Genomic DNA, 13,370 nt, shown 5'->3' on the forward strand with positions numbered 1-13,370 from the left:
CTCTGCTTGCCCCCCCCCCCCGACTGATACTGGTCCCTCACCTTTACACACCATTTTGCTGTACTTCAAGGTTCCCTCCTGATCTCTCCTGAGCAGAGAGATTCACTTCGTACCTTAGTTGTTCTTATTTTTTATTATCTGTTCAGATGGCTTTCTGTATCACCTTTTTTATGTTATACCGGTAATTGTTACTACACATTTTGTCTCTTTACTTTCTTTACCTAATGTACTGTTCATAAAATGATAACTATTTTGAAGTAAAAATAAGGGTAAATGATAAAATATTTAACCCTTTCATAAATACCCCGTATGAACCAGAGCATTTTCAGCTATGTGCTCAGTGATTTGGCAATGTCTTTTTCATTACTTAAAATACCAAAGTGGTATGTATATTGTTTTGACTAACAAGGTTTCCACAATCATTTCTGTATATATTTTAATGGTAAAAAAATGAAAATTTTCCAGTTTGACAAGTTTTAAAATAATTACGGGTAATACAAACGTTGTGTAACTATAGCCATAGCAGCCCAGGCGGCTGCTATGGGACCTGGAGGTGGAAGGGGTCCCCATTAGATTGTTGAGGCAAATTAAAGGAGAACTATGAGATGAGTGAAAATCACTCATCCTCATAGTTCGAGCCGACGTGTGACAATGAAACTGTCACACGTCGTCTCAATAGATCGGGAAGTGAGTGAACACATTAAGTCGCTTGATCACTTCTCGATCATCTCCCTAGAGAGAGCTGTGACTGTCAGTCACGGCTCCCTGCAGGGATTCCCTCCCCGATCTTCTAGTGCTGACTGTAGGAACGGATGGGGAGGGGGCGGGTACAGCTGGCTCTGCCTCTAGATAGGCAGGCTCACTCTCGACAGTAATGTCAGGATCTGCCCTGGCTGCGGCGGTCTTAGTATACCGCGAGCTGTAGTTCGCGATATACTGAGCTTTGGGTCAGGGGAGGATGCTAGTTTATGTCCTCCAGTGACCCTTAAGAGAACTATAGGGAAAAACACTTACCCCTTAGTTCTCTTTTAAGAACATGTGAATATAATACAGTACTATATCATTAAGGGTTGGAATAGTTGCAGTTAATGACAAATCCAATCCCTTGGAAAGTCTACAGTGGTAATTTGCCTTGCTTCCTATGTCCCATTAACTGATTTGCCTGGTTGCCTAACGGTTATGACTCCCAGGTCCATCTCACTATCTTGCCAGTACCCTCCCTGGGTTCCCATCTCCCCTTCTTTTCCCTGTTTCTCTTTTTTCTACCTCCTTTCCTTGGCTAGTCCTTTAGTTTCTCTTTTTTTCCCTCTCCTTCTTCCTGATTCTTCGGCTCTAACTCCCCTCTTTCCTGTCTCATTTTGTACATACACGCATTTAGATCAGTTCTTGAAATTCGTGCATGCCGTGCCAATATTTTTCTTTTTTTGGTCAGTATCTCCTTCAGTATCCCTCGGAAAACATACGTTGCCCCAAAGAGGGCTATGTGGTGCAGTCCTGTTGTGTACATTTTATTGTATTTCCCTACGATCTTTTCATGAGAGCACTGTTTGTTTAATACCACTTTAATCTCTGTGCATGTTTCCACTTGTTTCTGGACCATCGCCTTAAGATTTGTATACATGCGGTTTCTATTTCTTGCCAACTTCAATAAAACTGATTCAACCCTAAAGTCTACGGTGTAGAGACAAGCTCAGATGAACAAGAAGAGTCTTTGGGATCTTGGCATCATTATTCACAACTCAGAGAGAGATCATTGAGGGGGCCCAATTACATTATTGCTATAGGGCCCCATGATCTGCAGTTACAGCCCTGAATAGAAAGTACACATTTAATTCTACAGTTTGCCCCATCTATCAGAACACTAAAATATGTTTCTAAAACAAAGCAAATCAAGTTACTAACAAATGAAATACTGCCCATTATTAAAAATGCATATTTGTTTTTTTAAACACAACACTATACAACATCAGACAAATGCATTTTTTTTTTAAAGTTTGTAAATGCATCAAAAATAGGTTAAATCTTTAAACATTGAGTTCCAGTTCTTTTGACATTCTAGTGCACATGATTGGATATTGAAAACAAGCTACTTCTCTTCACTTCATTTTATTAATTTACACCTATATATACAGTATGTAGCAATGTGTGGCAAACACAACAACTAAATAATGAGCTCTTAATTTTATCCAGTTCATGGTTTTGCATGTTATATCTATTGCATTCATTTTAAAACCCATTCCACATCAGATTTCTTTTGGCAGAGTCAATGGAGAAATCTCAAGCTAATGACAAAACTTATTATGACTTATTGTATCCGTCAAGTCTCCCACTTGTCCTGTGGTGACCTCCCCGGCTCCCTTGTCCCAATGCTGGATGATTGACGGGCTTTACCAAAAGCAGATGTGTGCACTTTTAACTCACATTGTCATTTCACGAACACTGATCAGGGTTATTGCCAAGAATTTTATTCTTCAGGGGAGACATAGTACAGTTCTGGCAGGTCTAAAGATTTTTTGTGTCTTCCCTGAAAGGTCACAATTCAGGCAATAAAAAAAAAAGAATTTCAGCACTCAGACCGTGGTCCTTTACAATTTAGAAGTGCACTCAGCTTGTTTTCAGATGTCACATCTGTCACTTGGTGTATCTGATGCTGCCAGAGAAAAGTGGGTAGAATTGTAAAAGGTAGGAGTACGTTGTAGTACAAACTGTTTTGTTTGCAGTCTGACTGACCAGCTTTTTCTTAGTTACAAAAAAAAAAAAGTATAACTGTGTATATATATATTCCTCTAGCTAGTTAGTAAACATGCAGCCCATGCTGTTTCAGGGTTCCAACAGAGAATGTTGGTGGACAAAAAGTTAGTGGTGACCTGGTAGCTACTGATGGTGGTGAGGAGAACCAACGCCTGAGCTGTAATGAGACAGAGGGCTAACGGTGTGAGCCAGAGCCATTCTCTATGTTATATAAGGTTTTTTTTTAAACTTAAATTGGAACATTACACCAAAACACATACACATATATTTTATACAGTAAGCCACTAAATCTGCAGTTGATAACTGTTCATATTTGTCCTTGAATTATCCAAACAGTAAAAACAGAATCTTAGTGAGCCACTCAAAGAAGAAGCTTAGGGATTTAAACTCAGGGCTACTTAACTGCAAAGCAGTTCCATTGCAGACTGGGCCACTCTACTTGTAATTGACAGTCCTTGAACAAGGAATCCGACAGAGGGGAGTCATATATAGTGAAAAAGCAGGGAAAAGCCAAAAATAGATGGACTGAATGTAAAGTAAACAAGATATATGGAATTACAATGCATTGAATTAGGTGGTTTGTAGGGTAAGTATCTAAGTGAGTGTCCATGCCACAGGACAGGCAGAAGCAGAGGGGGACTGTATTACTGGACTGATGGGTCAGTGCTGCTCATACTCAACTGACTGGTAAGGGGTTGAGGGTATATGTAAGTGTAGGAAAATTAGCAAATCATTGTGTGTAGGAAAGGAAGGATTAGGTGGATATGGACGAATTCTACAGTGAAAGATGTGGATGGAGCATTGAAGTGCAGGGATGTGAACAGCATAAAACCAGAGTGCTATAGGATACAAGTAATAGGACATCAACAAAGTAATGGATTGCTGAAGGACACGGAAGTAAAGGACATGGTCATGGACATAGCAGAATAGTGGCGCAAGGAGAGGGCAGCAGCAGAAGGACATACATAGATGAATTAGTGGATCAAAGAAAGGACATGGACCGGGGACATAGTCAGAATAGTGGAGCGAAGAGAAGGCAGCAGCAGAAGGACATACATTGATGAATTAGAGGATCAAAGAAAGGGCATGGTCATGAACATAGTCAGTATAGTGGAGCGAGGAGAAGACAGCAGCAGATGGACATACATCGATGAATTAGTAGATCAAAGAAAGGACATTGACTTGGACATAGTCAGAATAGTGGTGCGAGGAGAAGGCAGCAGCAGAAGGACATACATTGATGAAGTAGTGGATCAAAGAAAGGACATTGACTTGGACATAGGTCAGAATAGTGGAGCGAGGAGAAGGCAGCAGAAGAAGGACATACAGTTGTGTGAAAAAGTGTTGACCCCTTCCTGATTTTTCATTGTTTTGCACGTTTGTCACACTTTAATGTTTCAGATCATCAAACAAATTTAAATATTAGTCAAAGATAACACAAGTAAACACAACATGCAGTTTTTAAAGGAAGGTTTTTATTATTAAGGGAAAACAAAATCCAAACCCACATGGCCCTGTGTGAAAAAGTGTTTGCCCCCCCCCCACCCCCCCTGTTAAAACATAACCTAACTCTGGTTTATCACACCTGAGTTCAATTTCTCTAGCCACACCCAGGCCTGATTACTGCCACACCTGTTCGCAATCAAGAAATCACTTAAATAAGACTTGACTGACAAAGTGAAGTAGACCAAAAGATCCTCAAAAGCTACACATCATGCCGAGATCCAAAGAAATCGAGGAACAAATGAGAAAGAAAGTAATTGAGATCTCAGTCTGGAAAATGTTATAAAGCCATTTCTAAAGCTTTGGGACTCCAGCAAACCACATTGAGAGCCATTATCCACAAATTGAGAATACATGGAACAGAGGTGAACCTTCCAAGGAGTGGGCGGCCAACCAAAATTACCCCAAGAGTGCAGCGATGACTCATCCAAGAGGTCACAAAAGACCCCACAACAACATCCAAAGAACTGCAGGCCTCACTTGCCTAAGTTCAGGTCAGTGTCCATGACTTCACCATAAGAAAGAGACTGGGCAAAAATGGCCTGCATGGCAGAGTTCCAAGACGAAAAACGCTGCTGAGCAAAAAGAACATAAAAGCTTGTCTTCGTTATGCCAGAAAACATCTTGATGATCCCCAAGACTTTTGGGAAAATACTCTGTGGACTAATAAGACAAAAGTTGAACTTTTTGGAAGGTGTATGTCCCATTACATCTGGCGTAAGAGTAACACCGCATTTCCGAAAAAGAACATCATACCAACAGTAAAATATGGTGGTGGTAGTCTGATGGTCTGGGGCTTTGCTGCTTCAGGACCTGGAAGACTTGCTGTGATAAATGGAACCATGAATTCTGCTGTCTACCAAAAAATCCTGAAGGATAATGTGCGGCCATCTGTTCGTGACCTCAAGCTGAAGCGAACTTGGGTTCTGCAGCAGGACAATGATCCAAAACACACCAGCAAGTCCACCTCTGAATGGCTGAAGAAAAACAAAATGAAGACTTTGGAGTGGCCTAGTCCTGACCTGAATCTATTGAGATGATGTGGCATGACCTTAAAAAGGCTGGATTGGCTGAATTACAACAATTCTGCAAAGATGAGTGGACCAAAATTCCTGCACAGCGCTGTAACAGACTCATTGCAAGTTATCACAAAAACTTGATTGCAGTTCTTGCTGCTAAGGGTGACCCAACCAGTTATTAGGTTTAGGGGGCAAACACTTTTTCACACAGGGCCATGTGGGTTTGGATTATGTTTTCCCTTAATAATAAAAACCTTCCTTTAAAAACTGCATGTTGTGTTTACTTGTGTTATCTTTGACTAATATTTAAATTTGTTTGATGATCTGAAACATTAAAGTGTGACAAACGTGCAAAACAATGAAGAATCAGGGAGGGGGCCAACACTTTTTCACACAACTGTATATGGATGAATTAGTGCATCAAAGAACGGACATGATTATGAACATAGTCAGAATAGTAGAGCGAGGAGAAGGCAGCAGCAGAAGGACATACATGGATGAATTAGTGGATCAAAGAACGGACATGATTATGAACATAGTCAGAATAGTAGAGCGAGGAGAAGGCAGCAGCAGAAGGACATACATGGATGAATTAGTGGATCAAAGAACGGACATGATTATGAACATAGTCAGAATAGTAGAGCGAGGAGAAGGCAGCAGCAGAAGGACATACATGGATGAATTAGTGGATCAAAGAACGGACATGATTATGAACATAGTCAGAATAGTAGAGCGAGGAGAAGGCAGCAGCAGAAGGACATACATGGATGAATTAGTGGATCAAAGAACGGACATGATTATGAACATAGTCAGAATAGTAGAGCGAGGAGAAGGCAGCAGCAGAAGGACATGTATGTAAATGAATTAGTGGATCAAAGAAAGGACATTGGCTTGGACATAGTCAGAATAGTGGAGTAAAAAGAAGGCAGCAGCAGAAGGACATGTATGGATTAATTAGTGGATCAAAGAAAGGACACACAGTTAAGGGACATCAGCACTGGAGTGTAGGGAGGAAAACAGCACAGAGGTCACAACCAGGTGTCAGTGAGAGGCGTTGGAGAGTAGGTACCACGCAAAGGAGGTCACTATGGACATTGGGGAGTGCTGCATGAAGAGGTTGATAGGGCACAAAGATTTGGTGTGGGTTGAGAGTGGTGTGGGTTATGGGGTTGGAAGAATTCAAGAGACATGTAGAACGATTGAGGTGTCAGAGGGATAGTACTGCACAAACAAATTAGGTAGGGGTTGGGGAATGAGGAGCCAACAATGCAGGATAGAGGTACAGAGAGTGGTGGAGTAAATAATAACAGTCGGCACCCTGTCATAGTTTGCAGTGTAGAAGTCTGAAAGTGGTCAAAGTTCGTTCATATGCATTTTGGCTGAGTTCACTCTTAATGGCAGAATTCTACTGCACTTGAATTGGATATCGTGATCTCTCTTTACATTACATAAGGAATACAGGGTAACAAACAAAATATGATATGTAGCTACATTTTGTGAGAGAGAATTAAGATGTCCGCTCTGTATGCAGCATCCTGCAGGTGGCGCTGTCAGCCAAAGTGTGCATGACAACAAGTCTCCGTAGAAGCTAGCCAGGAATGCCATCCACACATAATGTATGTGGAGCATCTTAAGGGTTAAAAGGCAAAAGCAATTTCTGCAGTGTCTCAGCCTACTCTGCAAATCTGTGATCTTGTTTCACATATCACAGCCGACTAATAGAAATGGAAAGCCTTACTGAAATCACTGGTTAGAGTCTACTACTATTATTTATTTTATTTTGTTTTAACCTTATAATTGTCCTTACTTTCTAGAAGTACCTATTTTTTAAGCTGCATTATGGAAAATAATAAATACACATTTATAAAATAAAAAAATGTGTATTTATTTTTTTATTTAGAGCCAGTAAAACATTGCAACTGTGAGCAATAGATTGAGGATGCAATGTTCTGGCTCCTGTAGACTCTTCCTCTTGCCCCTGTCCATAATGAGGTACAGACATGCAGTAAAATGGAAAGGAGGAAGTATGAATGGACAACAAGTGCAGTGACATCACCGCATTTGTATTTTATTGAGAAGTCTAAACCCCTTTGGTGTGGTGAGTGATAAGACTTGTAGCCTCTCCATTTACAGATCCTGTCAAATAATCTATGAATAGATGACACGGCTGTGGCAGAACCCTGCAATTCAGGTAAGTGGGGAGCAGGATGATTTTGGGGAGGTTGCAATCTGACCATGTTTCATGTTACACCCTGAATATAACATGAAACATGTTCTAAAAGTTGAACTTAGCCTTTAATGACATTCCCTGTTCCTGTCTGTTTATTCACAGTTGGAGCCTTGATTCTCTTCTGGATATACAGTATATCTGATGGATATCGGATGGGATCGGGATACCATGAAACATGGTTAGTTCGTAGTAGCCCCTGTCCTTACACAATTACCCACTGGCCTGAATATTCTTTTTACAGCCTTATAGCAACAAGTGAAGCCGGTTCCTAGAAAATCAAGAAGGCGGTCAGCATGTCATGATGCATTTCCAGGCTTCCTGATTGGCTAGGAAGCCGGCGTCACTTGTTGATAGGCCGCCTGGCTTCCTGATTGGTTAAGAGCCAGGCTGCCTAGCAACAAGTGAAGCCAGCTTCCTAGCCAAACAGGAAGCCAGGAGGCAGGCCATTACCCGCTGCCTGGCTTCCTGATTGGAAAGTCAGCTGGCTCCTTGCTCCCTCGGCACTGCCATCCAAAGGGAGATCTCCCTCTGACCAGAAGTTCCTGTATCAGAGGTAAGTATCAAAGCATTTGGGTGAGTAAGAGTACTCACAAAAATATTCGGTATTGGCCCCGATACTAGTATCGGTGCAGCCCTACTTGTAGTACTCATTGACATCACCGTACTTGTAGTCCACTGATTCTTTCTTCCATCCTTGTTACCAAATGTCTGTACTGAGGTGCAGACATGAAAGGGAGGAAGAGTCTGCAGGAGCAAGAGCATTGTACCCGCGATCCACGGATCACGGTTGCAATGCTTTACTGGCTCCAATGCCAAAAAAATAATAAATGCACATTTAAAAAAAAAGTGAGCATTTATTATTATTATTTTTTTTTAAATGTGTCCCCAGGCTAGCTGTGCAGTCTAAAAGGGCTGTGTCAGTCTCAGGAATGAAAAGACAGAGACAAGGCAAAGAAAATATAAATCCTTTAACAGGTAAAAGAGCACCAATAAAATGTATACATTTCTTGTGTGTATTTGGTTGTTTGCCTGGAGTTCAGCTTCCAGTCTGCTTTGTAATTGTCCTGGTCTGTAGTCAGGATCCCATTCGTACCGGTAAAAAATAAACAGGGGGGGACCCTATAGTCACCATTGAAACTCGGCATTCTGCTCTAGCAGCTTACACAGAACACCTGTTGGTAGACTCAGTATGACACAGCATTGTAACCTGTTCTAAGGTCTCTACCAGAAAGCCAGGATGTGTTTAATTCAAAGCTGCTTGTTTAAAAAAAAACTCATTAACTAAGGCTAGCCATACACACTTAGTGGTGGATTTAGCTAGCTAGCGCCATCTAGTGAAAGCTATACCACCACTAGATGGAGCTGAGGGGAATAGGAAATTTCTATGCTTCTCAGTGCCATCTAGTGGCTGTAGCATCATGTATCTGGTATCTATAGCCTGGGTGGAAGGGTTATTCATCAACCCCTTAGATTTCTCTTGATCAGCCTGTGGGCTGAACAAGAGAAACAAGCGTGCGTTTGAATTCAGACAGCCACTGCTGTCTTTTATATTTTTCACCCAGCTCAGTCGATTTCCTACATCAACTTTTATTGAACCAGGCGGTGTCAACAGGGCCCACATGGCTTGAATTTTGGCTGATTCAGCAGTATTTCACCGAATACAAAGCTGTGTATGGCTAGCTGAAGTACAATGTATAGGTGAGAATGTATGCAGACAGTCACTTAGCTCCTTTACACCTTGGAGCAACACATTCTACCAATAAAATGGTTTTGGCTCATTTGTGCAACAGCTTGGCAGTGAAAAGGATAAAAAATGACGGCCACCCATGGGGTTTGTATCAGCTCAGCCTTCTTGTTTTTTTTGCTGGTATTGATACTAATGCATCTGTACAAAGATAAAAGCTATGTGTACCTGAAGTGTATACAAGCGGGCAGCTGAGGACACATTACCTGAGGTGAAAACCTTGCCTTCTGCCTACCCTGATCTCAAAATTCTCACCTCGCTATATGATAGGAAGAGCTGCATCTGACAATTACCACATTAGGGAATGTTTGCAATTGAGTGTTCTTCTTACATGAGATAAATGGGCCTCTTTCATCGGGTGTGACAGAACCACAGAGCGTCCCAATGAAATTCACAGCGTAGCTTTCCTTACGAGTGTGAGAAATGCTCTGATAAGATGATGTATATGGAGTCATTGTACTGTCTGCCAGCCTGTTCTAACAGCATGCCGGCAGATGACATTCTAACAAATGTTCCAGCATTTGTTACAATTGAAATGCCGCGCTTCTAACTATTTCATCTGCCATGAAAAAAAAAAAACCCATCTGAAATCAGCCCTAATTGCAATAGATAACCCCAAGCACCAGATCTTTGGGTGAAATACATCTAAAATGCCTTAATTGCCTGATGGGGTTGCTGTCTATATATTTATTGTTTTCATTTCCTTTGCTTTCATGCCTTTCTTGTAACTATTACACAATGCTGGATATGTTGCCTCCTAGTTATTGTCTACTATGGGTGCATTACTGTCAGTGCTGAGCTGAGAGCTGAACTCTAGCTGCAGCAAGCCAGATAGTACCCCCCTCATTTCCCAACTGGAGGGCATCCAGTATCATCTAGCTCATTCCTCTCTAGCCTAAAGCTGGCCATACCCCTCTAGATTATCTGAAGATTTTCTATAGTCAGATGGAAAAAGTGCAACAGATTCCTCCATCTATGCTAAACTGTGCGGATAGTAGAATCTCCCACTGGGCCAAGCTTCAGTATCTTGCTAGTCAGCCACACTGGCTCTCAAAACACCTGAACAATGCCTGCATTCAATTAGATTGCTCAGGTATTTTGACAGCCAGAGGTGCCGATGTGCAAGATACTGAAGCTTGGCCCTGCGGGTAATGACTCCATCCACAAAGTTTAGCATAGATGGGGGAATCTGTTGCACTTTTTGCATATGACCATATAAAATCTGCAGAAAATCTATAGGGGTATGGCCAGCTTAACTGATCTAGGCCCTTTCATTCATTGGATTTCAGTTATTTCAATCATATAAGCTCAGCATCACATGTGGGCCTTACCTAGGGCTTACCTATGGGCGTACTTGCGTGCAAAAAAAAGCCTGCTTAGGAACATCTTCTCCTCCAGACTGACATGTACCCCTCAAGGCATTTTGGTATTTGCCTGACTCCTTCCAAGAGTCAGCTCACTGCTTGTAACACGGCTGAGGGCTCTTGAGAAAGGTACTGAGGTAGGGTGCTGTACTGTTTTCAGAAAGCTAAGTCAAGCACCCTGCCGGCCCTTCCCACCAGCCATGATCTGCCTGCATTACACAGAGAAGCACAAAGACCAGGAATTCATATCACTGGGTCTAAAATAATGTATGTAATAAAGCTAAAGTGTTTATGTAAAAATATTTAGAGGGTTTCACATCTAATGAGTGGGCTGCAGTTGGTCGTTCTGGTGATTACAGGACAGGAAATCTGCTTTGTGTTGGCAAAGTTATTTTCCCACAATGAAGTTCCTGGCACTCCTACCTATTTATCTGTGAATGTCATTGAACATTTTACACACCAGGATGAGTGTTTACCAGTCCTTTGAAGGCATCATTTCATGCTGGTTTCATACATACTCCCTAATCTGACCCAATATAGATGAATGTAACGGGTTACCTCCAGGATAAATTCCTCTTGTTCCACTTGGTCACCATCTGGATGTTTCGCTTCCTCCTTGTGGCCTCTGATTGGGACAGGTCAGGCAAAGAACAACGAGGGGTTTTCATGAGTTCCAAGGTGGCCTCATCTGTGTAGTAGAGGACAAAGATTCATCTCAGTATTTAATCCTTCTTCATGATTTAACTCATTTGTGAGAGCACTTCTTATAGAGCACTCAAGCTAAAAGGAGATGCGGGCACTTTCTTTCCCATTTGTTCCATCCTGAATGAGTTTACATTTCCTGAGTTTAAAAGGAATTCTGGGTGAAACAAAGTGCAGGCATACTAAGGATGTGAACTTCTAGGTAGTGAATGTAAGTCTAAAACTTGAATAAATAGTATAACTATAGTTTAAAAACACAATAGAATTCAGGAAAACAAAGAGCACTAGTCAAATAAACTTAGATACACAGGCACAGGCTACACTACACTGACAACTTTTTTCTTGTTATTGAGCAATTTACCACTGGTTGGCAGTCATCTCAACTGAAATAAATTGATTTTAATGTATTGCAGATGGGGTGACTGATAACACAAGGTTAAATTGCTTAGAAGCAAGAGAATAAAATTGCTAAGATGACAAGCTGACTTTTAATGGAAAGGAAAGGAGTGGGAGGGCTTGTAGAAGAGGCTCCTAGTGCCAGCTTACTGTGGAAGAACAATAGCAATCAAGACAGGTTTCCCTATCTGTCCGATTGCTTTCTGCCCCTGACAACCACGACTTGGCGATATTGGCTAGCACCCAGATCTGTCATGTCTATATCTACCCTTATCATAGGAGTAATTACAACAGGTCAGAGTCATATATTAATTTAAAATGAATGTGTGTTACCACTGGGTAACGAATAATGATCACTGGCTATTACATTTAACAACATTTTTATCAATTTCCCTTTACACAAAACTAGGGCTGTGCAAATTAACGATTAATTTCTCGATTAATCGTTAATCTTTTTGATCGATTAACATTTTTTTGATTGGATACATTTTTTTTGAAGCTTTCTGCACGAGCGCCAGCCAAGGCAGTGGCCTATACACATACAGAACAGCAATGAAGTAATAAAATGAACTAGGATCACACTAATCCAGCAGGTTATTATTCTGAGTTGCCGCACTCAAGCGGCGACCATATTGAGTGGGGCACGTGAGATTAATAATGTGCTGGATTAGTGTGATCCTAGTTCATTGTATTACTTCATTGCTGTGCTGTATGTGTATAGGCCAATGTAGTTGGATCTGTATGTACGTTATAATTAATCAAAATTAATCGATTAAAATTTGTTTCCATTAATCGAACACGAAAATTTTAATCATTACCAGCCCTACACAAAACAGGTTGGTATACGTACAGAACAGACAACCTTATGTCTTACAGTACATGTGGCAAACAGAATAGCCTATACCTGTCATAAGTGTCAACATAATATATTCCGAATCAAAAGAACCACTTTATTCCAGTTTTCCCATTTGGTAAGCTCCCATATATTTCTTAAAACATTCTAAGTCAAACATGTACAAATGAATGAATGTTCTTTTGCATATTTTTCCTGGCTCTGCAGTTGCTCTTTGTAAAAACAAATAATGAAACATATAATGGGATATTAGTAATCAATATTTATTGGGTATTTACCTGTATAGTGATGCATAGTCTGCCTTTATGAACCAGATGCACTGAATTCCATCATATAAGCCTTTGCACATGTCTAACTCATAGAGGACAATTTGCAGAGCTATTTGCCCTCCAAATCTCTGTAAACGTTCATTCCATTTAAATGGAGGAAAAAATGAATGCTCTTAGTATATTTTCTTTTCAGGTCAAATGTAATATAATGTAATACCACATTGTGGCCACTAGATGGTGCTGAGGAGTATAAGAAAGAAGGAGCATTGAGTGGCCATCATGTGGTATTACATTACATTTGACCTGAAAAGAAAATATAATAGGAAGGAATGTTCAGATATTCACTGAGCAAATGGCTTATGTTTATATACATATATACATACAGTATGTAAATCATATAGTATCTAAATCTATGTACATAGTACTAGTATAGTATAGTATAGTAGTATAGTATAGTACATATAGTACATATAGTACATAGTATAGTACATAGTAGTAGTATAATATAGTATCTAAATACTAGTATAGTATTATTATAT

At 40.6% G+C, this 13,370-nt stretch overlaps 1 protein-coding gene across 2 annotated transcripts in view; it reads right to left on the reverse strand.

Moving 5' to 3' along the window:
* Positions 1-13,370, reverse strand: part of MMP17 (matrix metallopeptidase 17) — a 130,598-nt gene that overhangs the window by 30,913 nt on the left and 86,315 nt on the right. For both annotated transcript variants that reach the window (XM_018558351.1, XM_018558350.1), the window contains exon 3: positions 11,170-11,299. In XM_018558351.1, the coding sequence (XP_018413853.1) occupies positions 11,170-11,299 (130 nt within the window). The remainder of the gene's footprint in view (positions 1-11,169; positions 11,300-13,370) is intronic.

Source organism: Nanorana parkeri, unplaced genomic scaffold, assembly GCF_000935625.1.
Source record: "Nanorana parkeri isolate BGI_ZX_2015 unplaced genomic scaffold, ASM93562v1 scaffold334, whole genome shotgun sequence".
Taxonomy (NCBI): domain Eukaryota; kingdom Metazoa; phylum Chordata; class Amphibia; order Anura; family Dicroglossidae; genus Nanorana; species Nanorana parkeri.